At 40.3% G+C, this 25,205-nt stretch overlaps 2 protein-coding genes across 4 annotated transcripts in view; one reads left to right on the forward strand and one right to left on the reverse strand.

Annotated features, from left to right (window-relative positions):
* Positions 1–3,844, forward strand: part of CTNNB1 (catenin beta 1) — a 31,792-nt gene extending 27,948 nt beyond the window's left edge. For 2 of the 3 annotated variants that reach the window (XM_075062524.1, XM_075062525.1), the window contains 3 exons: positions 1,788–1,848; positions 2,605–2,824; positions 3,097–3,844. In XM_075062524.1, the coding sequence (XP_074918625.1) occupies positions 1,788–1,848; positions 2,605–2,813 (270 nt within the window). In that variant the 3' untranslated portion in view covers positions 2,814–2,824; positions 3,097–3,844. The remainder of the gene's footprint in view (positions 1–1,787; positions 1,849–2,604; positions 2,825–3,096) is intronic. The other variant, XM_075062526.1, reaches the window with a different exon arrangement.
* A 3,293-nt stretch (positions 3,845–7,137) lies between these two features.
* Positions 7,138–25,205, reverse strand: part of ULK4 (unc-51 like kinase 4) — a 467,406-nt gene continuing 449,338 nt past the window's right edge. The window contains exons 36-37 of the mRNA XM_075062527.1: positions 10,394–10,482; positions 7,138–8,014 (exon numbers count right to left, since the gene is read on the reverse strand). Of these exons, the coding sequence (XP_074918628.1) occupies positions 7,951–8,014; positions 10,394–10,482 (153 nt within the window). The 3' untranslated portion in view covers positions 7,138–7,950. The remainder of the gene's footprint in view (positions 8,015–10,393; positions 10,483–25,205) is intronic.

Here is a 25,205-nt window from a genome sequence, read left to right on the forward strand (position 1 = left end):
CTAATTAAATGTGCCCAAACCTCTTGGGGGACACATCCAGTTTTGTTAAACAAAATTAATTGTTTTAAATCTGGGAATTTAAGCTATTGCTAGATTGAAAAAGATCAACAATCTAGCATCAATAATAGTTTCTTGAGGTCCACCTTAAAGGTTATAAGCAAAGCAAAAGCATCTGGGGTTGGCACAGGAGTCCACAAGCCATATAGAAATAGAGAAACCTGATCGTGTTGTCTTAGACATTTCCTGATCTACTTGCGTATCTGGGGTTTCAAATGAGTAGTTTCTAGATATAATTCCAATGATTTTTGATACGTGGCCCCAAGGGGGGGGGGTGAGTGTGTGTGTGTGTGTGTGTGTATATATATATAAATAAATAAATAAATAGCACACAATCTGAAGCAGTCTTGACTGTTCAAGGGTAGGGGAGCATGGGTGGTCCTGAAGTTCAACAGTTCTCTAGAGGGTTCTGCCCAAAAGACTCCTTTTATTATGGCTTAGACCCGTGGTTCTCAAGTGCTGCTGTGTGCCCCTCCCCCCCCCCCGGCCCACTTGAAAATTTCTGAGGGTCTCGGCAGACCACTTAATGATCTTTCCAAATGCTGTTTATACTGCTAGCTAATGATTGTAAAGAGCTTTGGATAAAAGCGCTATGTAAAATTTCTTGTTATACAAATAAAAGCCTACAACTCATTTTTTTTAATATCAGTAGTCTTACCTTTCTAATGCAATGGATATACCTTTTTCCCCCCTGGGCTGGGGTTGGGAAGGACAGGGGCTGTCTTTTGCTCTCGCTCTTCAAGCAGCTGCAGCCCTGGAGCTGAGGATGTCACCTTTCTCTGGCCACCATTGCCCTTCATATCCCTAATTCCCCCACTGTCTTCTTACTCCACTGCCCTCTACTCCTTCCGCCCTCTACTTGCATGTGCATCTTCTCCAGGGTCCAGGCCCTAATTAGTGGAGTGACACCTGCATGGCTCCACTAATTACGTGGGTGGCCTTTTATTCCCTCATGTGCAGCCACCAAGGTGCACACTTAAAGGGAACTATCCACAGACCACCTGAATGGAGCTCAGTGACCAGTGGTGGTCCACAGACCACTGTTTGAGAACCTCTGGCTTTGACCACTAAATTACTACTTGTTCGTTAAAGTAGTAAACCTCGTTTGTAGGCCTTCTGTAACCAAATACTATCAAATCTGCAGGTCACTGCATTCTGCTATAGTGTGTATTATTCATAGGTGGTCACATTTTGGCAGTTAAAGGTCCATCTTCAGCATGGTCTGTACTTAAGTTGATTTAGTTACGTTGCTATGGGGTGTAAAACAATTATGCCAGCCTAAATCCCAGTGTAGACCTTGCTTCCATCAACCTTGGCTCTCTTGTGTTTTGACCTAGCCACTGTTGGTCAGGGAGATAGTTGCTATAGAATGGAAGAATCTTTTTTTTCTGTTGCTATAGTGTGCATCTATGCTATGGGAGTTGCTGTTATGCCACTAACTCCATAGCATAGACAAGCCCTTAGATGGCCCTCAAATTATAGGGCTTGTTTTCTGGTTCTAAGCAAAGCTTTGCTGTAGGATTTGTGGTAAACACAGGAGTGTCTGAAATCCAGCTTACAGTGATGTCAAATTTGGAACGCTAGAAAACCTAAATATTGGGTCTAAAATAAATGCCTTCATGTGGTACAACTGATGGGTGAAAGACTGTCAGTGTAAAAAAATAAAATAAAATAAAATAAAACCAAAAACAAACTTGCCTGCTTTTCTTGCTCTCCACACCACCTTTCAGACTGCAGATCTTGGACTTGATATTGGTGCCCAGGGAGAGCCTCTTGGATACCGTCCAGATGGTATGTCTGTTCCATTTCTCATTTCCTAATGAACTTAAGCCTGACTAAATTCAGTGCCCTTAAAGGAGAACTGCAAGTAATACAGGAGATGCAATTTGCTCTTCTCAGCTGGCTTCAATACTTCAAATTGGCAGTAAGATGGGAAACTGCCATCCTGAATAGCAAGTAATTAGCTCTGCAACATTCTAGGCCTGATTCATTGGGCGTTATGTTCTCTTAAACAGAAATTGGTGGTCCTTGTGCTGGAAAGACTCTGAGAAGATGCTCATTGAGAATTTCTGAAATTTCCCATTTATTCTAAATATGAATTAAATTGCAGTTTTCCTTTAAAACAGTGTGCTTGTACTCCTTCAAATCTGTAGAGACTATCAGAACAGTATCATGTCTGTTTTAAGGATTGTAAGCCATTTTGACTAGCCACATAAGAAGCAAATCTGCAGTTAGCAGGCTTGTTCTCTTGCAGTATTGCTGTGTTGAGTTTCAGTATTGTTTATGCCGACTAATGGCTTGGCTGGAATTTGCTCATGCTTTTGACTGCAGTAAGCTTTATCTGCAGAGCCACACTGAGAGGCTGTCTCATACAGTCAGAAAGCTATAAGACCAAGCAATAAATTTTGTATGTTCAGCTTGGCTGAACTAGAAGAAACTAGATGGCTGCAACTATCTTCTCACCCTGATATTTGCAGCTTTTGATGCATCTAACATCTGTTAACATTCTGCTTTTTTTCCCTCCCCTCTGCCACCCTTAACTCTTAGATCCTAGCTACCGTTCTTTCCACTCTGGCGGATATGGTCAGGATGCCTTGGGTATGGACCCTATGATGGAGCATGAAATGGGTGGCCACCACCCTGGTGCTGACTACCCAGTTGATGGGCTGCCAGATCTGGGACATGCCCAGGATCTTATGGATGGGCTGCCTCCAGGTGACAGTAATCAGTTGGCCTGGTTCGATACTGACCTGTAAATCGTCCTTAGGTAAGAAGCTCAAACTCAAAACTTGGAATAAAACAACCTTCTGAACTGAAGACTTAGCAGGGAGGGAATGGCTTAAATGGGTCCAGCTCTTCTCAAAATACTGAACTTTGAGTATCTTGAAGCTCATGCTTTCTGTGCACTTGAACTGACTCCTGCTGTGAAGTGTGGAAGTGACTAACTTCAGTGTCTTGTTCTCCAGCTTTTATGCAGTCTTAACATGTGGGCAAATAACTCTACAGCACTGACAGTTCTTTGTTTTTCTTCCTACACAGCTGTTTCGTCTGAATGAACTTGCATTGTGATTGGCCTGTAGAGTTGCTGAGAGGGCTCGAGGGGTGGGCTAGTATCTCAGAAAGTGCCTGACACACACTAACCAAGCTGAGTTTCCTATGGGAACAATTGAAGTAAACTTTTTGTTCTGGTCCTTTTTTGGTTGAGGAGTAATAATACAAATGGATTTTGGGAGTGACTCAGAAATGAAGAATGCACAAGAAAGAATTAAGATGGAATTTATCAAACCTTAGCCTTGCTTGTTAAATTTTTTTAACTTCTGTAATGGTACTGACCTTGCTTGCTTTGAAAGTAGACTTTTTTCTTTTTGCTGTAACTGGTAGGGTTTTTTAAGTCTCTTGTAGTGTTAAGTTATAGTGAATATGCTACAGCAGTTTCTAACTTTTAAGAATTGAGTAATGGTGTAGAACACTAATTCATAATCGCTAATTGTATTCTGAATAAAGTGTAACTGTGTAGCCTTTTTGTATAAAATAGAAATGGTCCAATTAGTTTCCTTTTTAATATGCTTAAAATAAGCAGGTGGATCTATTTCATGTTTTTGATCAAAAACTTTATCTGGGATGTGTCTGGGTAGGGGCCAGTAAGAACTGTTTATTTGGAACCGTGTATTGGACAGTTTACCAGTTGCCTTTTATCCCAAAGTTATTGTAGCCTGCTGTGATACAAATGCTTCATGAGCAAAAGCAGTTATAAAATGGTTAAGAATTAAAGTAAACTTTTAATTCACTCAGCTGTCTCCATTTATTTGAAATGGGAAATACATAACTTATATCTGCATGGCTTTTTCCCTACAAAACTAACTTCATGCAGCAATTTGACTACATTTGACTGATTTATGCCATGTTACCCTTACTACACAAAATAACTTCAATAGTCTGTTCAGTTGAGAGGAAATCTGTGCTGCTGACTGAATTAGTATAGGGTGACTAAGCAAACTATTTGCAATACTCCCCTGAAAGTTTTTAACCTACCACTGCACAATTGCATAAGATCTTGATACCTGTACATGCTGTAACACTTAACACCAGCATCAACCCTGAAACAAGTATCCAATCACCCCTGGCTTTAGTCTGGCTTTTTAATTGCTTTGCTCTGGCAAATGGAATCTGCAATTCTTCATGTGCTGTGTGTTACAAAGGCACAATGCTGCTAAGTGAACTGAGCCAGCATCCATCACCTAAATTTAAGGACCAGCCCCACAAACATTTTGGTCTGTGACTAAAAGCTAGCTTTGCCACTTTTGCGCTGTTTTCAGAGAAATATAGACTACCTACACCAAGAAGCAAGTATCATCTAAGAGGGATATTCTTAATTTTTCCTCAGCATTATTAACTGAACACTAGAGCATGAATGTTCTCATTCAGGGGAAGAAATGTGTCCTAATTATGCCTCTGCCTTGATCTGAATTTAGATATTTGCTTCCCCTTATGGTGGAGCTTGCTTCACTATGAGAATGAAGTTTTTGTTAGAAAAATTAACTTAAATCTGTACATAAAATTTTTCAAACAAAGATGGTGAGTTAAGACATCTTTTTTGAAATATTTTCATAGCTAATGCATCAGCCCACACAGCTTTGCTATTGTGGCAATTCTCACAATCAGACACCACTCCCAACTACAGCGCATATGTGAGGATACCCCCCTCCTCCAAGTATGTACATTTTTTTTCCCCTTCCCACTGTGGAGTCAGCAAAACCATTTTACACCTAAATACCCCTCCTTAACTGTGTAGCTTGAGCAAGATGTTCATAAACCCATTTGTCAATTTCTTACTGTTGACTAAGGGTGTGCATCCTCCCCTACAAGGGAGTTAAGTATAAACTGCTGAATGCTCCACTTTTTGCTTAATTAAAGCTAGAGTTGTACTGGTAGTAAGCCTGCTTTTGATTGGATGGGTACAGTTAATTACTAGCCCCTAAAAGCATGTAAAATGACAAGGGATTAGCAATCCCATACCTCAGGGCCAAGTCTAAGATAAAGGGTTTGCATGGTTTCAACCCCTAGTCTGCCACTGACCTAAACTGAGGAATGGCTTAAAAAAAAAAGTCCTAACTTTAGAAAGGAATATCAACTTTTTTCCCAGGGGTAACATACCAGAGAGGTCTTACACAAAAGTGGTCACAAACATCCCCTTTGTGTAAGTTTAGCTCTTTAACACAAGCTATAAAAGCTTGTGAGTGCCTTTTTTAAGTCCTTCTCAGATAAGAGAGCAGTTGTCACCTACTCGTAGGTTAAGATGTATAATTTGTCCACTCTCAGGACAGGGGACACACTAGTAGGCAGACCTGCTGATGGAATGCTGTTGGTGCAGCCACTGAGGACTATTTTGAAAAGATTTCCTCCAGTTGACTGCAATGAAATATGGAGGGGTGCTGTTGGCAACTTTTTTAAGCAGAGGTAAAACATTAGACAACTTACTGAAGATGGTTACTACCTATTACCCCCTGCAGGGGGTCAGGCTACACTTCAGTGTCACAATTTCTGACTCCTGGTTAACTACAGTTGCCCTGAGGGTGGCAAGCCAGCCTCTGTGGTATGCTAAAGGTGGTTTTTTTGTGTTTGTGTTTTTTTTTTTTTTTTTTTTTTTTTTTTAAAAGAGCAGGGAGGGGTCCAACTAGCTAGCTGCATTTAAGGTTGCAGCAGGACCTGCTCTAAAACTATGGAACTAGGGGAAGGAATATAGGAGTCTTAGCCCCTTACTGCTAATATACTCAGACATATCTCTTGCGAGCTCCCAATGCCAATTTACATGGGTTGTAATTTAAAAAAAAAAATACAACACTATGGCTTTTATATATCAATTATAGAAGATCAGCATGCAGGACTGTAACATCCCCCATAAACTGACACCAATTCTGCCTTCACCCTGCTGAGGTTACTGCTTAATGCAAAAACCTTGAAGTATCTGTTCAAGAGGGTGTGTAACATCCACATAATTAGTTTTCCACTTTCAGCTGCATGCAGTGATACAACCTTAACTGTCACTATTGTAGGGTTTTTGTTTTTAACAAAATAGGCCACTTCCTCTCACAATTAAACTTTTTTTAAACAGTAGAACATATTTAGGATAACACATCCAAACAGCAGTAACAATCTTACCTGTGGTTGGGAGCATCTAGTGCAGGCTTTAGCAGTAAAAACTCAAATTTGATTCTGAGATGAAAAAAGCCATGCCTTTGGGCCCTAGCTTGCAATCATCACCTTGACAACATGCTTGAGCCTAGTGTACATTATTTTCAAGCCATCTGATCAGACCTTACACTAACCTTTTCTATAGAATCTTTTAATACCCATCTAAAATAGCATAGGTTAAAAAAACCTTAGTGCAACTGATGGCTGCCCAGTGAAACATAATAGGAACCTAACAAGTCCATTTTTCAAATGCTAGGCATTTAATGCAACCAATACATGGCATGATCTCATGCTAGGGCATGCATACCTGTCATTTAGAACCCAAGGCTGGGCTTAAAATGTACTTAAGGATACCCCTGAGGGAGGCATTGGGAATGGCAACTTCCTTTAATATAGACCAATGAAGCACTATGGCTAGTTAGTTAGTCACCATGTACCTTTGAAGGAGGACTTCCAGTCACTTAAATAAGAACTAGACTAATCTAGTGACTTATGCAATATTCTTAACTTTTCCTGCTATTGTAAACAAGATGTTAAAGTGATTTCAATGTGTATGGTGTGATACTTGTTCTGTTAGCACTGATCTTTCCATGTCCAACTCAGAAAATTTCAAAGCCCAAGAAACAGTATGAGACCTGCTAATGAAAAGTAAAAATAAACAATTACTATCAAGCTTCAATGTCTCATCTACATTCAGTAGCTATCCTACTGCTTTACTTTTCCAGGCAAATGTCAGAGTAGGCATTTAACCCTCCTGTGAAATTAATGCTAAATTTGTAATTGGTTACAATCACTACTGTGGCAAATGTGTCAAAACAAGCACAACTCTGTGGAAGAATTAAGTAGGAGAGTGAGGGAGAACATTCAAACAAATCTACTAGAGGTAGCTTGGTCTGTCTCAGTTTGAAATTTAATATTTTCCTTATAGTCAAAACAGAGTGGAATATACATCAAAATAGTTTTAAGAAAAGTGCCACAAGTTGTTATGTATAGGGCAATTATTAACCAGAAATCACTGTAATATAGAAGTGCAAAGTCATTTATTGTACCTTTTTAACCCAAACACTGTATTTGGTTTTGCAAATTGCCTTTAAACTACATGACTAGGTGCCAGAAGATTTGGGTTCTGTTCCTGGCTCCATCCCAGACTTTCTGTGGGACATTTTGGTAATTCTCATTTTCCATCTGTAAATGGGGATGATACCAACTCACCTGCAGTGTTTTCAGATTGAGTCATTAACATTTGCAAAACACTTCAGAAAACTTTACATGTGCAAAAGTATTCTACAGATTGTTGTGGGTGATGTGTCAAATGAGGATGATCAGCTAAGGCATTCTTAGAAAATATACAATTCAGGTGGAATGAAAAATGCTTCTCCCCTAAACATATTTGTGAAAGAAATGGGATTTTTCTAATTTATATTCTTCAATATGTGGCTGTAGGAAACTTAAAAAATCCCCTCAAACCATAGGTTGTACTAGTTTAAGCAAGATAATGGACAAATGCTCATTCTTTTAAAAGCAAGTTTTCCCTCCTTATTCTTCTACAGCTAAGAAAGTAATACATACACATAAGATTTCTTATCAAATTCAGACTACAACACTCATTAATATCCTAAAACAAGACTGAGGAATTCAACCATGCCAGTGTTTTGTGCATTCAGTCAGGACTGTGGAGTGATGATTGGTAGCCTTGATCTTTTAGCGTCCAACTGTTCTAAGAATTTCAAAAGCCAAGGAAGCAACAGCAATATCTGCATGGGAGCTGGGAAAGAAGAAAACAAAGACAGTAATCTTCAAGGTAAAACCTCATCTAAATTCTGCAGTTGTTCTACACATGAGACTTTGACTTGTGCTGGAAAGTGCCTGATGAGGGAATCCACTTTGGATAACTAAACCAATTTTCTGTTAGGATACTATGGATATTTCAACATGTAGCAAGTCACGCATATCCCTTGAGTTCATGTTTACAGAACTGCTTGCTTGGTGCCTTGCTAAGTCTCACTTTGAAAAAGGGAAGATGTAATTATTACATTTTCTTCAATAGTTTGGTGGGAAAATGCCTCACATTTTTGTCATCTTTCCACATGTACTTTCCTTGTGGGGTAGAGTGAGTCTGTCAGCACATGGAGGCAGCTCTCCTGAAGCATCTTTTTTTTAACCTGCTACAGGAAAGGCAGATTTGTCCTTGCTGTACATAGTGCTGCACGTTTCAGACCCAGTTCCCTGCCTCTATCAGGGAGTGCAGTGGTTAGCTACCTCTCGTCTGCTAATAGTCTTCCAACCTCTGATTGGGTGTTCACCCCACACAAAGCACTGCTGGCCTAGTGAAAGTTACTGCAGCTATGGGCTACCTTGACCTTAGAACATAAGAACGGCCATACTGGGTCAGACCAAATCTCCATCTTGCACAGTATCCTGTCTTCTAGCAGTGGTCAATGCCAGGTGCTTCAGAGGGAATGAACAGAACAGGTAATCATCAAGTGATCCATCCCCTGTCACCCATTCCCAGCTTCTGGCAAACAGGCTAGGGACACAATCTCTGTCCATCCTGGCTAATAGCCATTGATGGACCTATCCTCCATGAATTTATCTAGTTCTTTTTTGCACCCTGTTATAGTCTCGGCCTTTACAACATCCCCTGGGCAAAGAGTTCCACAGGTTCACTGCGTTGTGTAAAAAAATACTTCCTTTTGTTTGTTTTAAACCTGCTCCTTACTAATTTCATTTGGTGCCCCCTAGTTCCTGTGTTATGAAGAGTAAATAACACTTCCTTATTTACTTTCTCCACACCAGTCATGATTTTATAGACCTCTGTCACATAACCCGTTAGTTGTCTCTTTTCCAAGCTGAAAAATCCCAGTTTTATTAATCTCTCCTCATATGGCAGCCATTCCATACCCCTAATAATTTTTGTTGCCCTTTTCCAATTCCAATATATCTTTTTTGAGATGGGGCAACCACATCTGCACGCAGTATTCAAGATGTGGGCATGCCACGGATTTATACAGAGGCAGTATGATATTTTCTGTCTTATTATTTATCCCTTTCTTTCTTAATGATTCCCAACATTGTTGACTCTTTAGCTGATGGCACTAGTGACTCTTTTAGGGGGAGTTGCCATTTTATTTCACCCTGGTAATGTAGTTGCTAATAGGAAATGCAGCTCAGCACTTGAATACTTAAGAGGGGTAGCAGATTTCTGAAAACTTGATTTATGGTAAGTTCTGTTTCCTTCTCCACACCACTTCTATCCCACAACTTCACAAACCCCTCCATCACGGTACCAGTGGTTGTTACATTTCCCCAAACATCTCTCTTCCAAAAAATAATACAACTTACTCTACAATAGAGTTGAGAGGCCAATTTTCATAACTCCACGCCTTAAACAGAGCCTACAACATTGACTCATACAAAGCTTGCATTTATGTGCACAAAGGACATCAGGAAGATTCCTGGAGCATCACAAAAAATCATCTATAAACTTTACATGGGAACCATTTCACCCAGCAGTGAAATGCAGCCTAGCAGTTCACAGCAGCAGTGAACAACATTTTAAGGAGAAGAGAACAAAAACATGTCCATTTGAGAGTGCAAGGGGAATTAGGTAGGTAGAGTGTTGAGATTTGACCAGCCACTGGGATTAACACTTCTATCCTTACAAAGAATGCCAAGGCACTTTTCAGAAGCAGCCAGGACCTCAGTTTTAAGCCTTAGCTGAAAGACAGCTGGCATTCTTAGAAGAATATTTCTTGTCCTCAGCTGTGCATGTGAAAGGATTTTGCTTTTACCACCACCATTACTTTGAGAAAGGGCACAAAGCCATGTTGTGCTGCCAGTACACTGTACAGGGGAACAATAAACCAGTATCTGGTTATGAAGAGGTGAGCTGTTAACAAAAAGAAAAAAAGATTGTGTGACAGAGCTATGGCCTAGCCACATCTGGGATCAAAGTGCACCTCAACAACAGCAAAAAAGCTTTGAATAAAGGGAGTTTTGAGGACAGGAGTATACGGGAGGGAGGGCTGGTAACAGGAGAAGCCTGTAGTACACATGAGGCGATTACAAGAGAAGACCATCTCAGACAAAAGGGGAGGGGAGTGCTCTCAGCCCTGGAAATTCCTGAAAGCCTGAGGGAACTCACCTGGCAGTTTGGGCCAGTCTCTCTAGAATGTGGATAAGACTGTCACCATCAGTCTTCAGGCTCTCGGAGTGCTTCTTGTTTGAAGTTACCTGGAATGAAAAGAAAGAACAGTTATCAAAGGCTTAGTGAGCAATTCTTCCTTGTCTGTTTTTTTTGGGGTGGGAGAGGGAGAAAGCAGGGAGGAGGACAGAAACAAGTTATGGCAATTGTTACAGTTTGAAATGGAATGTGACATTACAGAGACCCAACAAAAGTAAACTCCTTTACTGAACACGATTGGATTTTAACTGCAGAATGTCTGAAGTGTCTTAAACAAGATTCATTCTTGTTCTGTATCCCTGCATGTGTGAAAATTCACAGATCATAGTCCACTAACCCTGAGTAACTGGTTTTCATTTTTACTATCAATGCTACTAAGAGCATATCCATTTATTTTGAACGTCAGGGAAAATTTCAGGACAATCATTTTTTTCCCCACTTGAGAGGAGAATGAACAGTCAGCCTTGTATCAATTAGCCTTCAGGTTACTTATCTGGATTATAAAAATGTTAGGTTTGTTATGGGCATATTGAGGAAGCGAGTTTAAAAATCACTGCTTTGTGGGAATTGCTCATACAAGTTGTTCCTTCCTGATGGGACCATTACCACTTATCAGCTATAAGAAACACTAAATGTACACAGCAGCATATAACAAAAAAAAATGAATGGCAAATCCTGCAAGCCTTTCTATGATGGATTAACGCTGGTTCCAGCTGACCTTGTAATGCTTATATGTGTTGTACCTGTTTTATCACAGTGCCACTCTTAAGAACTATAACTTCCGGTGTGCTAGGAAGCTGCAAGTGGCTTCCCATTTCCTGATTAGTTAATCATGCTGATGGGAAGGTCAAAGGATGACATGAAATGGAATCACATGCTTTGCATGGTGGCCATTGAATACCTGACAAATTGCTTAAGGAGCACTACTGGTACAGTCCACATACATCCCAGGAAATTAGTAAAATCTGGATATGGGTTGCCACCTGCAAAGGCTATTGACTGGCCACTAACAATTCAGAAGTTACTGCTTGAAATCACAATTCTGAATCCTAAAATTGGCAGGGAGCTGTAACATATAACATCCCATGGCTGGCCCTCTTTAACACTGATCAGACATAGGCTGCTGTGCCTACAAATATTCTTTTTTTAAAGCTAGAGAGAAGCTGTATTTACTGCTGCTACCATGCCAGAAACTGTGCCAGCATTTATCCTACTACACCAGTGTCACTTACACTTGTAATCCAAACAGCCTATAGTTACACTATACAAAGAATGGGGTCTTCTTTGCATTAACTAAAATCTTCCCCCCCTAATTGGACAAAACGGTAAATTCATTACCTATGTACAAATCCATCCTCAGGTACTCATGCTATCACAAGTACTTCAGTCTTTCTACACTTTAGAGGTTTATATCAGAACAGCTCAATTTATTGTTCAGTAATCCACCTCTATTTCTCATCCTCGAGACAGAATATTTGTGTAGTTTGTGTTCTGAATTATAGAACTCTAAACAAAGACAACACACTGGACCAACCAACATTATAAAACACTTTTCTTGCTCTGAAGAGCTTTAATCACAAGACCATCCTTTCTCTTCCTGCAATCCCTTCCCTCCCTCCCTACATACCTTCCAGCTTCTGCAGCTACTGAGGCAGGGATCCACAGACACCAGCCTCATTCACCACACAACTCTGATTCAACCCCAAAGCACCCTATGCACTGAATGAGGCAGGAGTCCTGTGTGGAAAAATGTTTGTGATCATGTAGGTAAGGCTGTATAATCATCCATATGCAGGAGACAGTTGAATTAAGGCTGCATGGGCACCATCCATTCTGGCATTTCCTAACATTTGTGTGTTTGACTTTGCAATCTGAACAGCCTTTTAACGTAGTGGATTTTGAATGTTCAGACTAAACATGCCCAGTTTTTTTAACCTTTCCTCATATTTTATCAGTTTTGTTGCTCTCTTCTGGAGTCTCTCCAATTTGTCCACATCTTTCCTAAAGTGTGGCACGTAGAACTGGACACAATACTCCAGCTAAGGCCTCACCAGTGCCAAGTAGAGTGGGACAATCACCTCCTGTCTCTTGCACATGACACTCCTGTTAATACCGCCCCCCCCAGAACATTAGTATTTTTTGCAGCTGCATCACATTGTTGGCTCATATTTAATTTGTGCTCTACTGTAATTCCAAGATCCTTTTTAGCAGTATTACTGCCTAGCCAATTATTCCCCATTTTATAGATGCACATTTGATTTTTTCTTCTTAAGTATAGTACTTTGCATTCGTCTTTATTGAATTTCATCTTGTTGATTTCAGACCAATTCTCGAATTTGTCAAGGTCATTTTGAATTCTAATCTTGTCTTGGAAAGTGCTTGCAACTCCTCCCAGTTTGGTGTATCCAGCAAATTTTATAAGCATACTCTCCACTCCATTATCCAAGTCATTAATGAGAATGTCGAATAGTATCGGATCCAGGACAGACTCCTGCAGGATCCCACTACATACGTCGCCTCACTTTGACAGTAAACTATTGATAATCATTCGTCGAGTATGATCTTTAAACCAGTTATGCACCTACCTTATAGTAATTTTGTCTAAACCATGTTTCCCTAGTTTGCTTATAAGAATGTCATGTGGGACTATGTCAAAATCCTTACTAAAATCAAGATATATGACCTCTATAGTTTCCCCCCATTCAGTAGGCCAGTAACTATCAAAAAAGAAAGATAGGCTGGTTTGGCATGAGAAATCCATGTTGGCTGTTACTTATCAACCTATTTTCCTTTGGGGTCTTATGAATTGATTGTTTAATAATTTGTTTCAGTATTTTTCCAGGTATCAAAAGTTCAGCTCACTGGTCTATAATTCTCTGGGTCCTCTTTGTTCCTCTTTTTATTCATAAGTACTGTGTTTTCCCTTCTCCAGTCCTCTGGGATCTCACCCATCTGCTCCATGAGTTCTCAAAGATCATCACTATTGGTTCCGAGATTGCATCAACTAGCTCCTTAAATGCCATAGGGTGAATTTCATTAGGCTCTGCTGGTTTTACTACCTCTAACTTATCTTAGTATTCTTTAACCTGTTCTTTTCCTTTTCTGGCTTTTGTTCCTTCTGCCTTGTTAATGTTGTGTTAAGCAAATGGTCACAATGAACTTTATTTTAGTGAGGAACTATTAGTTTCCTATATACATCTTAAATCAAGACCAATCAAAACAAATTTAAGGGACAAATTTTCAAAGAGGCTTCAAACAGATCTGAGAAACATACATGACCAATTTTTGTCCAATAGCACCTGAGTGTACAGATTTGCCATGCAAATAGGGTTTCCGTGTCTAAATTTGATAACTGGAACACAGAATGATGTGCCTCACCCTCCATTAGGAAATGTATCCATATCTAACTGGGGAGAGGATCAATACTGTAACAACAGAGACGTTGCAGATCAGGTGTGAGGTGAATTGGCTGAGCAGTGTGGTGTAGCTTGGACAGCACTTGCCAGCATTATGGCTATCTTTTTGCCAGTACCATCTTACTTACACCAACAAGCAATACAATTTGCTTTTGCCAAACTGGTTTTTTTTTAAGTTAGCTTTACCAAGTTTTATTGTTCCAAGAGTTGCTAGAGGGCTGCTGAGACATAAGATGTTAGATCTCTCCTAATGTAAAGGCTATGTAGAAAAAACCTGGCTGAGCTCAGGAATCATTCTTTAGCAAATAGAACTAGAACAAAAACAATTTTCAATATACTGTATTCTTATTGAAAAGCTGATGTACAATCATAATCTTTTGTCTTCTGAGTGGTTTTCAGATGACAATAAATATTAGTACAATATGTATAATAAGAACATTACAAAACTTTTTTTTTTTTAGAACACATTTTATTCTTTCTTCCACCACACATCTCCATGTGCCTTGACCTGTTCTACTTTTAAGGGTTTCATTATGTTCCTAACAAATAGTCTGAAGGTCTCTTTTAGTAATGGTGATTTGTTGTGGTGGGTTATAAAACATTGTTCAGTGACTTACAATCAGTAATTGTTCCTTTAATTAAAAATGTAATTAAATCTCAGTTTAGTTGCACATTCATTGCAATTTATAAAGAATTTCAAAATGACTTTTCTTTATGAAGCTAATAACCAAACAGCAGGCTTTTTCTGTTCAATTCTATTAAGCAAAGATGAGTCATAAAGAACATCATAATTGATATGTAAATATCATTATTTCCTAAAATACAGAATAGCTGTTCAGGTAATACAGTGCTGCTAAAGACAAGTGCATTTAGCATGCAGGAAAATGTATGAAATACAAAAATGTTTTAAAGCACGTTATTAAAGTGCTAATGAGCTGAGTGAAGCTGGAGTTCTGATTTAACTCACATTGATTTTTGTCCAGTTTCATTCTCCGAACAAGACAATTGCAAAAACTGGGCATAGTTTTACACTATCTGGAAAGATAAGGAATCTTTTCTCTTCTTAAGGTCTACGGCTTTATAATACTGAACTGTTTTCTCCTATTTGTCACAACTTGCGTCTTTAATTTACGAGTCACTTCAGTATCAATTAACCTCTCTTTTTAAAGTGAGTTGCAAGCTTGCTGTCTGTGTAGGAAAATTATATCGATATGGTGAGAAAATGCAAAATTGTTTAAACAAAGAGGGCCCTTTTCACACTAAAAACTTATTTTATCAGCTTTTTTTTTTAAATCAGAAAGCAAGCAAGACCCCAGAACCATACTCAGATGCACTCAAATTATCTTCAAAAGTATGGATAGTATGCATGCAAATAATTGCAAATACAAGCAGCTATTTAGGTGTCCAAGTACTCATTTCTGATGCCAAATGACTGATTTTCACAATGCATTGCAGTAATTGCATACAGAAATATAAGTGCACCATTGCACATGTACCTTGGACTTCTCTTTTTACCAGTTTGGCACTTTATGTGGATCCAGGGCCGGTGCAACCATTTAGGCGAACTAGGCAGTTGCCTAGGGCGCCAAGATTTGGGGGCGCCAAAAAACGGCTCCCCCCCAAATTTTTTAAATGGTTGCAGTGGCCGCTGCGTAGTCTGAGCTGCTGGCAGCAGCAGCTGCCCGCAGCCCGGCAGCCCAGAGCGCCCCCTGGGTCAGGGAGCCGCGAGACCCGCGCGCAGGGCGGCAAAATGTCCCGGTGCCTAGGGCGCCAGAAACCCTAGCGCCGGTCCTGTGTGGATCCCATAATGGTATGTCGTCATACTTTTTCCCTGCGGTCTGATATAACTACACTGTATGCGTCTGATAAAACTACAGCCACATGCTGCCCATGTCACACCAACTTATGCAAACTACAGAAGCTCCCTGACTTATGCAAGCATTCTGTTCCAGGATGCCTTGTGTAAATTGAATTTTGTGTATGTTGGGAATGTATCTCTGACAATTATGCAAAAAAAAAAAAAAAAAAAGAGAAGCTTATGGAATTTTTTTGTAAGTCTGGATTTCTGTAAATTGTGTTTGTGTAACCTGGGAAATGTCTATGTTATTCAGTCTCCAAGGCTGTCAGTCCTGCATCTTCTCATAAGCACTACATTAACTAAATAAAGCATATCACCTAGTTTGCCACTCACAATTCATATAGAACAGGGTCAGAACCACTTTGCTTTTTGGTCTTATAGCCCAGAACCATAGAATATCAGGGTTGGAAGAGAGCTCAGGAGGTCATCTAGTCCAACCTCCTGCTCAAACCAGGACCAATCCCCAGACAGATTTTTACCCCAGATCCATAAATGGTCCCCTCAAGGATTGAACTCACAACCTTGTATTTAGCTATCCCTTCCCTTAAACTAAGTTTGTGCAGAGACTGTCCCCCCAGTTTGTCAGTAAGTACTTGGCAAGGTTCACAACCCCGATACATGTCTTTGTGCTGCTCCAGTGGTGGAAAAGGCCTGTAAAACTTGCCCTAACTAGGCAACTGTGAATTCCCCTGGTGAATCTATGGGTTGCTTGGTATCAGCACAACCAGTTCTGCCACTCCATCCTGGCCTTTCCCCCTCCCCGTCCACAAGGAAGAGGTTGTCAGTGGCATGGTCACTGCCTTCAACACCTGACCAGTATAACAGCCCCTTGGAAGCTGATACTGCAGGCAAAATTTACAGCAGTCCTTGTGGCTTCAATATCTACTTCTGTCAGGGCCCAGATTGGCCCCTGGCAGCTCCAGGAATTGAGGGACAGTAAGAATGAAGTACAATGTTTGCAAACACATCTCATGATATTTTATTTATTGGTAGATATTGCTATTTGCATTTTCTCATACCATGAGACAGAGAGAACTGCACATACTATGATTGTTCTCAACATAGACTTAAAAAACCAGCAGCAGCTGTTTATTCAGAACATCAACAAAGCACGTCCCTACTGTTATAATTTTAAAATGGTGGTAGAGAGGTCTACAGCCTATGGAGATCAGCAGAGGGACACTCTCAATCACGTTCAATTACTGACTATTTAAAGAGAAAAAACCCCCAAATTCTTAACACACTATAAAATTGTACAAACATAATGTACCAACTTTGAAACAGTACTCACTGGGGTGGCCCACATGTATCTTTATTACCTATGAGTAGTAGAAGAACTAATCTGGAACTTGAGAAAATATTTCTGATACTCCCCCGCATCATTATGCGTTTTCTTACTACTTTCTTCTCTGTTAATATTTTGGATGGGGAAGGAGATATACAAATGCATGTGTGGCAAGAGCAAAGCAAGTTGAGCAGGTTTAGTTTGTGTAACTAATTGCCAGCTTCTATGAACAGGCCTGGGCAATGCTGATGGACCATGAAAACAAGAAATGAAAATTATAAAAGCATGAGTGTTCCAGGTGTTCTTTGGCAAACATCATTATAGGCATGCACTCCATCTATAGAGATTAGAAAGACTTTGTGGCTTTCAGATCTTGTAAATACATGTAAAAACAAGCCGGTATCTGTGACAATAAACCTACATCAGGAAGCTTAGCTTAAGAACTCAAACACCTTTTTTTTTGCTCTTTATGAGTGAAATCCTGGCTTCATTAAAGTCAATGGCAAAACTCCTTTGGACGTCAATAGGGTCAGTATTTCATTCTACCCATCTTGCACCCTTTTTGTGCACGCGTGCGTGCGTGTGTGTTTACACAGACATCTTTATTATGAGTTCAAAGCAATTTCCAGCGGTAACTTGTGACTACAGCAGCTCCCTGACATTTTAAAAGTCAGGTGGACTTCGGGACTGTTGGGGCGAGAGAAAGGGAATTGCTGCACTACACTTGTGAATGCTACTTCACCTTGGATCTTTCTTTGCACCCTCCAATTTGAATGTACCCCGTCTTCCTCAATATGCATAAACACATACACAGACTAACCTCGGGGTTATTGCAAATCTTGAAAAGTCACAAAATTGCTAACTGGCAACTGTTTTCTACTCTCCTTCAGGAAGTACAAATGTCTTTATCACCCAGAAAATATCCATTATTACTGCAGCTTCTGTCCATTGTAACAGAGAGTTAAAAGAGTTCAGTTTTATTTAGTTGGGTAGGGGAATCTCTTTGTGTCTCTTCTTAACTACTGTCATAATAACTGCATCCAATATAAGTGAACTGCAATATAAGTGAATTGACAAAAAGAGTCTGAGGTTTCCTGCTCATAGTAGAAATATATGTTGTTACAGACTGTCTAGAGGGGGTTGTAGGAAACTCCCAGACAGTGGTGCAGTGTTCCCTGGGATACACATAAAGGAGTAATATCAGATTAAAAAGTAAATATTTGCCACCCTGTCACTGGGTGATCTCATCCACAAACTTCAACTATCTTCTCTATGCTGATGACTCACAGATCTACCTCTCCACACTTGTCTGCTTCTATCCAAAAAGAGATCCCAGCCCTTCTTTCTGATGTCTCCTCATGGATGTCCAGATGTCAGCTTAAGTTCGACATGGCCAAAATACAGCTCTTAATCTTTCCCCACAAGGCCTCCTCACTTCATCCTTTCACAGTCACCATGGACACCACCATCAGCATTCCTGTCACCGAAGCCCATACCCTGGGTGTTACGTTCAGCTCAGCCCTCTCTCTAGGTCCAGGCCGAGTCTAAATTTTATTACTTTTTTCTGCATATCTCTGAGATCTGGTCTTTCCTCTCTACCCACATAGCTAAATCCCTCATCTTCTTGTGTCTTGCTTTCTGCAACCACCTCCTTTCTGTCCTTGACACATCTCATCTTGAGTCACTTATATCTGTTCAAAATGTTGCTGCAAAGATCATTTTCCTGGCTCATAGATTTGATCCCATCACTTTGAGTCCCTCCACTGGTGCCCCCTTCTCCATTGCATCACACACAAACTTCTCATCTTCATTTTTAAGGCCCCTCACAGTCTATCCCTGCTCTATCTACTGTCTTTTATATGATATTGATGTTGACCCCTGCATCTATTTGACCAATGATGGCAACCTTCAGGTCCCATTTGGCAGGGGCCCTGGAGGTTTTTCGCCTTCCTCTGCAGCGTGGGGCATGGGTCGCTTGCTGGTGGATTCTCTGCAGCTTGAGGTCTTCAAACCACAATTTTGAGGATTTCAATAACTCAGTCATGGGTTAGGGGTTGTTATAAAAGTGGATGGGTAGGGTTCTGTGGCCTGCCTTGTGCAGGAGGTCAGACTAGATGATCATATTGGTCCCTTCTGACCTATGAGTCTATGAGTCTATTTTCAAATAAGACTGTCAGGCATTCTCCCATGCTGCCCCTTACATTTTGGAAGAGTTTCCTGTAAACATCTGCCAAAACCACCTCATTATCCTCCTTAAAAATCTCCTCTTCTGTGACGTCTGCAAAAAAACTGGAACTTGGTTAGACAGCTCACGTGCTATGACCACTGCTAATTACGCTGATTCATTCTGTCTCATTGTTACCTTATGCATTCCCTGCCTATATGTTGTAACCACCTGCTGCCTTTTGTCTCGTACTTAGCTTGTAAGCTCCTGGGGGTAGGGGCAATCTTTTTTTGTGCATTGTACAGTGCTTGACACAATGGAGCCCTGGTCCATGACTTGGTGCTACCCCAGTATAAATAAATACATACAATAAATAATAGTAATAACCATTACCAAACAGCTATGACAAATATCTCCTGTTCTCACCATAGGGAAAGCCAATGGCAACTGCACATTCCATTGAGTGGTAACTGTTGGGAAATGCTGACTTGTTAATGGTGACTATTGTACTGCAGGAGTATTCAAGTGAGTGAGCGATTAAGAAATGCTTGAGTATCTAAGGACAACAGTATCCAAGAGGACATTCCTGTGCTATACAACAGACCCAGACGAATCTTCAAAACTGCAGAGCAGTGGCAGTTTGTCAAGGAATCTGATGCTTCTCCAGCTTGGCATCTTCCTCTCTCTCATTCTGAAATGCTCATTTGGCACTCATGAAAGTAAGGGACTAATATCACTGGCTTCAGCAGAGCATAGCATGACCAGATGCTATGCAAGCTTCCCCACTGCATTTCAAGCCTGACCTAAATCCTTAGCCTTTCTTGAGCAGAAAGCCAAAATGGAGAGTAAGCAGCAGTTCTGTGACACTAACAACATTCACTAGGGATGAAGATCAATCAGAAAACTCATTTTTACGAGTCCTAACCTGGATTTGAACCCAGGACTCCAGAGCTAAAAGCTTGTACAGAACTAAACAGGAGTAGGAAGATGATGAGGCATGTTGAGAACTAAAGAAGATTATGAAAAATATCTATGGGGGGGAATAACAACAAGAGTGATAAAATCTGTTAGAAAATCATAGTGGGCTATGATCTTGGGGCTAAATATTAAAAGCATTATACACTCTTTTCTCAGTAGGATCTTTAGGAAATATATGTACATTCCCTAGTTTCCAAGGGCTTATAAAACTTGGAAATAGAACTCCTGAGCTTTTCATTAAGTACCAAACAGAGTCCTTTAAAGATTCTGATAAAAGGACAAAACTTATGTCTAAATATTTTCTTACAAATGTGATTAGATTTGTGCTCTTTATCAAAAAAACCCCAACAACAACAACTAAATATGGAGATGACTGAGGAGGGATATCAGTCTCTAAAACACCAATTTATGAGGAAAATTATATTTTATGTAATGGTCCAATTTCCAAAAAATTGTGAACACTGTCATAAAAACAAATGGAGTCTTGATAACTACTCTAGTTTATTGTCATGTGTTTATTCTTTGCCTGGTTGGCAAAGAATAAGCAGATAATCATTTGGTCTCGACTGACTTTGGAGAGGACTATTTTGGCTAATTTACCTTTTGTTTTGTTTTGAAACAAGCCAAGTTGTATTTAGATACCTTTACAGCAGCCAGTAAATCATGCATGTGTAATTACAGAGAAGCAGTCAAAAGGAAGTAATGGTGATGGGCACAACAAATAACACAACAAGGCAATCTCAGCAGCATTTGCACTATGTAAAATTACAGTTCCGTGAAACACCAAACAAACATGGCAGTCCTTTTGTTCCCACAGCAGCACTGAATTAAGGCAAGAAATGTTCCACAACAAAAACAATTGTAATAGACACAGGGATTTGTACTGGGTTGAAATTATGACTCAAACATAAACAAGATATCAGGTTTCAGAATCAGACAGTTTCACTGTACAACCCAAAGTGAAACATTCAGCCAAGAAGAGAGAGACCATATTTCTCATTGCTGACAACGTCAATGCTGCTTTGTTGGCCTGCTCTCATATTTACTCACAACCACACCGGCTCCCATTATTCAAATGCCAGAGCAGTGCCAACTCCTAGGGCTTCTGGAAAATGACTGCATTCCAAACAAGTGGGTAAGGAATGGCAACTTCTACTGGAACATAAGCCCGTAATATTGCAGCTACTACTTGTTACACTGTGAAAGTAGGATAAAGTCTCCTTCATTTGATTCTTCCTTCGTGTCATAAATTAATGGCAGCCTTTATGCATTCATGGAAGCCTTTCATGTCAATACAGCTTGGTAAAAAAACAAACAAAGATGGAAAGCAACAGCCCAGTTCTACACAGAAATAGATATACTTCCACAGATATAGCGCTTACGGACAAAACCATGGACAGGGTCCTGTCAGAATACTTGATGTAGTACAGGGGTCGGCAACTTTTCAGAAGTGCTGTGCCGAGTCTTCATTTATTCACTCTAATTTAAGGTTCCGCGGGCCAGTCATACATTTTAACATTTTTAGAAGGTCTCTTTCTATAAGTCTTTGATATATAACTAAACTATTGTTGTATGTAAAGTAAATAAGGTTTTTAAAATGTTTAAGAAGCTTCATTTAAAATTAAATTAAAATGCAGAGCCCCCTGGACTGGTGGCCAGGACCCGGGCGGTGTGAGTGCCACTGAAAATCAGTTCACGTGCTGCCTTCGGCACATGTGCCATAGGTTGCCTACCCCTGATGTAGTATATCCAGCAGAATGAGTAGGGCAACAGGCCAGGTTGCAGCCATATTGTTTCACAGCTACCATAGAGATCATGAAGCTTCATGTTGACTGTGCTTGTCCTCTCCCACATCACTGTCATCCACAATATCAGTACATTCCACAAATGATTCTTCTCAATATGTTGTGAAAAGAGGTAAAAAACAAATGAGCTCTCATGTCATCTTTCCTTTATCTAAGGTCACTGTGGCATTTCCCTTTTTATAAGTGGTGTGGTTGGATTCCACATGGCCAGGCCCACCTCATCTACACCTGCTGCTGTTTTAGTGACATTAAGCAAATAATGATTTCACGATTCCACAGCCATTCTCTCCCCTCCTGTCCCTCTCCTACACGGCTGATTCTATCACAGTTCCAATCAGTGATTGAAAAGAACAGATTTGCCAGTGGCTTTTCTATGCCTTTATCAATTAGCTGAGTCCTAGCTCCAGGGAGTTCTCAGTGTGACATACACACCCCTAGAGCTGTCCTCAACACAATGCCATTTTACTGCTCTTTATAATCATTTTGCAAGGCATGAGTGAATGTAAACACTGCAGAGTTTCTTTGCTGCAACAAAAGGACACAAAGACAAGTAAAATGATTTCCAATCATTACTTGTAATGACAAGAAATAATATAAATCATCATCTTCTCTTCATACAGGCAGTAATAAGTGAAGTGCAATCATCTTCATTCTATCTTGTCCTGACCTGCCACCTCTAACATGCACAATAGGTGCTTATTGTCATGGGTAGAAAGACAGGTCAAGCCCCTCAACCTGGCAGGACTGAATCAACCAGTAGAAAACAGATACAAGGAGGACAAGTCCAAAATGATACTAGCCAGTGACAAGGATGGCAATGTATTGTGTACCATTAATAAAAGAAGGCCTGCAAGAGTGAAGACTCACTTAGTTTAAGGACAAAGCCAAATACCTGATATTTCATATCAACAGCACAGACAGAAGGGCATCTCACTAGAGCTATGAAACATTTTTGGCAGCTGGAGCTAGGGAAAATGGAGTCTGCATAACTAGTGAGGACAGGAAAGAGAAATCCACCCAAATGCCACTGTCTTATTGACCTCCCTCTATTGTATGCAGTGTTTGTTGTACCTGTGTCAGTACTAGGATATGAGAGAGTCAAGGTGGATGAGGTATATCTTCATTGGACATCAACTGCTGTTGGTGAGAGAGAGATGCTTTCAAGCTTTACATAGAGCTCTTCTTCAGGTCTGGGAAACATAGGCTAGACCTACACTATAGACCCACACTATAGACCCTATATTGGTATAACTGCATCGCTCAGGGGTGTGAAAAATCCACACCCCTGAGCGACGTAGTTACACTGACCTAAACTCCCTGGGTAAACAGCGTTATGCCAATAGGAGAGCTTCTCCTGTCGACATAGCTACTGCCTCCTGGGGAGCTGCATTAACTACGCCAGTGGAAGAAGGTCTCCTGTCAGCATAGTAGGGCTGGCTTACAATACGAGGGGATGGGGAGATCGATCTAAGTTACACACTTCAGCTACGTCAATAACGTAGCTGAAGTCGACGCACTTAGATCTACTTACCGCAGTGTCTTCACTGCGGTGTGTTGACGAGAGACGCTCTCCCATCGATTCTCCTTGCACTTCTCGTTGAGGTGGAGTACTGGAGTCGACGCTAGAGCAATTGGCGGTCAATTTATTGCCTCTATACTGGACATGATAAATTGACCCCTGCTGGATCGATCACTGCCAGTCGATCTGGCTGGTAGTGTAGACAAGCCCATAATGTCTTTACTAAAGTGCTATAGCAGTGCAAAATTATGAATTTAAGCTTTCAGGCTTGCCTTTTGAAAGTGCTATTCGGGTTTCCTTTGAAGATGAGGACTAATAGGTCAGATATAGAGTGATCGCTTTGTGGGTGAACTTATAAGCCTGGGAGCTTAAATTCATAACTTTGTTAGACTCTAAAAATCATGGACTGAATAGAGACACCGGATTCATGGTTTACTACAACAATCTATATCCAGCTAACAACCTGCCCCACAGCTGCTCTCTCTCCTCCCTCTCTACCCCCACCACTTCCTTTCCTACCTATGACTGGAGGGGTGCTAATGAGCCACTTCACCTTGAATGGTCTCTTGAAATATGTGTTAACTACTTATGCTAAACAATCTGTTTCACCTTGTATTTAGCTGTGATGCTCCGAAAATTTCCCAAACCTGAAGAAGAGCTGGGAGTAAGCTTGAAAGCTTGCCTCTCTCACTTAATGGGGTTCATTAATTTAACTAACTAAACAACTGGAACTTAACTACTACAGATAACTAGAATTATGTACAAGTAGAGAAAAAACAAAGTCCACCGAGAGTACTTGCGGGGGAAAATGCTAGGACGAGCTGAAGTACCAGCGGCCGTCATGGGCAGTAAGAAGGTATTGAGGGGGCGGCTGGGCAGCAGGACCCTTTATACAGGCACTGTGGGCACACAACTTGTGGACACTGGAGTCGACCCGGCAGATACCACTGAGCTAAAAACACCCCTACATTGGAATGGACATGAGCAAGCACTCGAAGAAGAATTTTTCTTATTTTGTGTATGTGTGGACTTTTTTGTTTTTATTTTGTGGATGAATTTAATTTTTATGAAAGTGAGGGGCTGATGACACTGGTTTAAAACAATCATAATGTATATAAATGCTGTGGCAAGCTTCACCCACACAGCTCTGGTAAGTGCACCTCACCCATAACATGCGACACTACCTTTCAATGCAATCTTGGGCTTCAAATGTACAGAAATGGACAATTATACTGAGCTATGCACAAAAACTGTCATGACACCAAAAGCACTGCTTTTAGTTGCTAATTAAATCAATGAAGCACTTTTTTCCTTTAATTTTCTATTTGTGAGAAAATAAAACAAAAGTTATAATTATAACAGGCATACCCCATAATAAATATGTACATACACTGAATAAAGCATTTTTATCATATAAAATAGTTCTTAAAAAAACAGCTTCAGAATAAATTGCTCATGTAAAGACATTTTTGCTGAGGTGTAGCTAATTATACCATGGTTTTTGTATTCATTATTGCACAACTATTATGAACAGGGTGTTCCTATAAACGAGAAATGGCAGTTTAGTCACTCAGCCCAAATGTATTAATGATTTAAATACTATCATGCTTATGAAAATGAGACCAGAGGGACACTTGGAGTAAATATTCTTTCATCCTCCACTCTTAGGAAACCCTTAAATTGTACTCATTTATAGACATGGGGCAAACATTATTGGACCCCGAATGAGTATTTGGAGATCTGCCAGA

Source organism: Chelonoidis abingdonii, chromosome 2, assembly GCF_003597395.2.
Source record: "Chelonoidis abingdonii isolate Lonesome George chromosome 2, CheloAbing_2.0, whole genome shotgun sequence".
In the NCBI taxonomy this organism is placed as follows: Eukaryota; Metazoa; Chordata; order Testudines; family Testudinidae; genus Chelonoidis; species Chelonoidis abingdonii.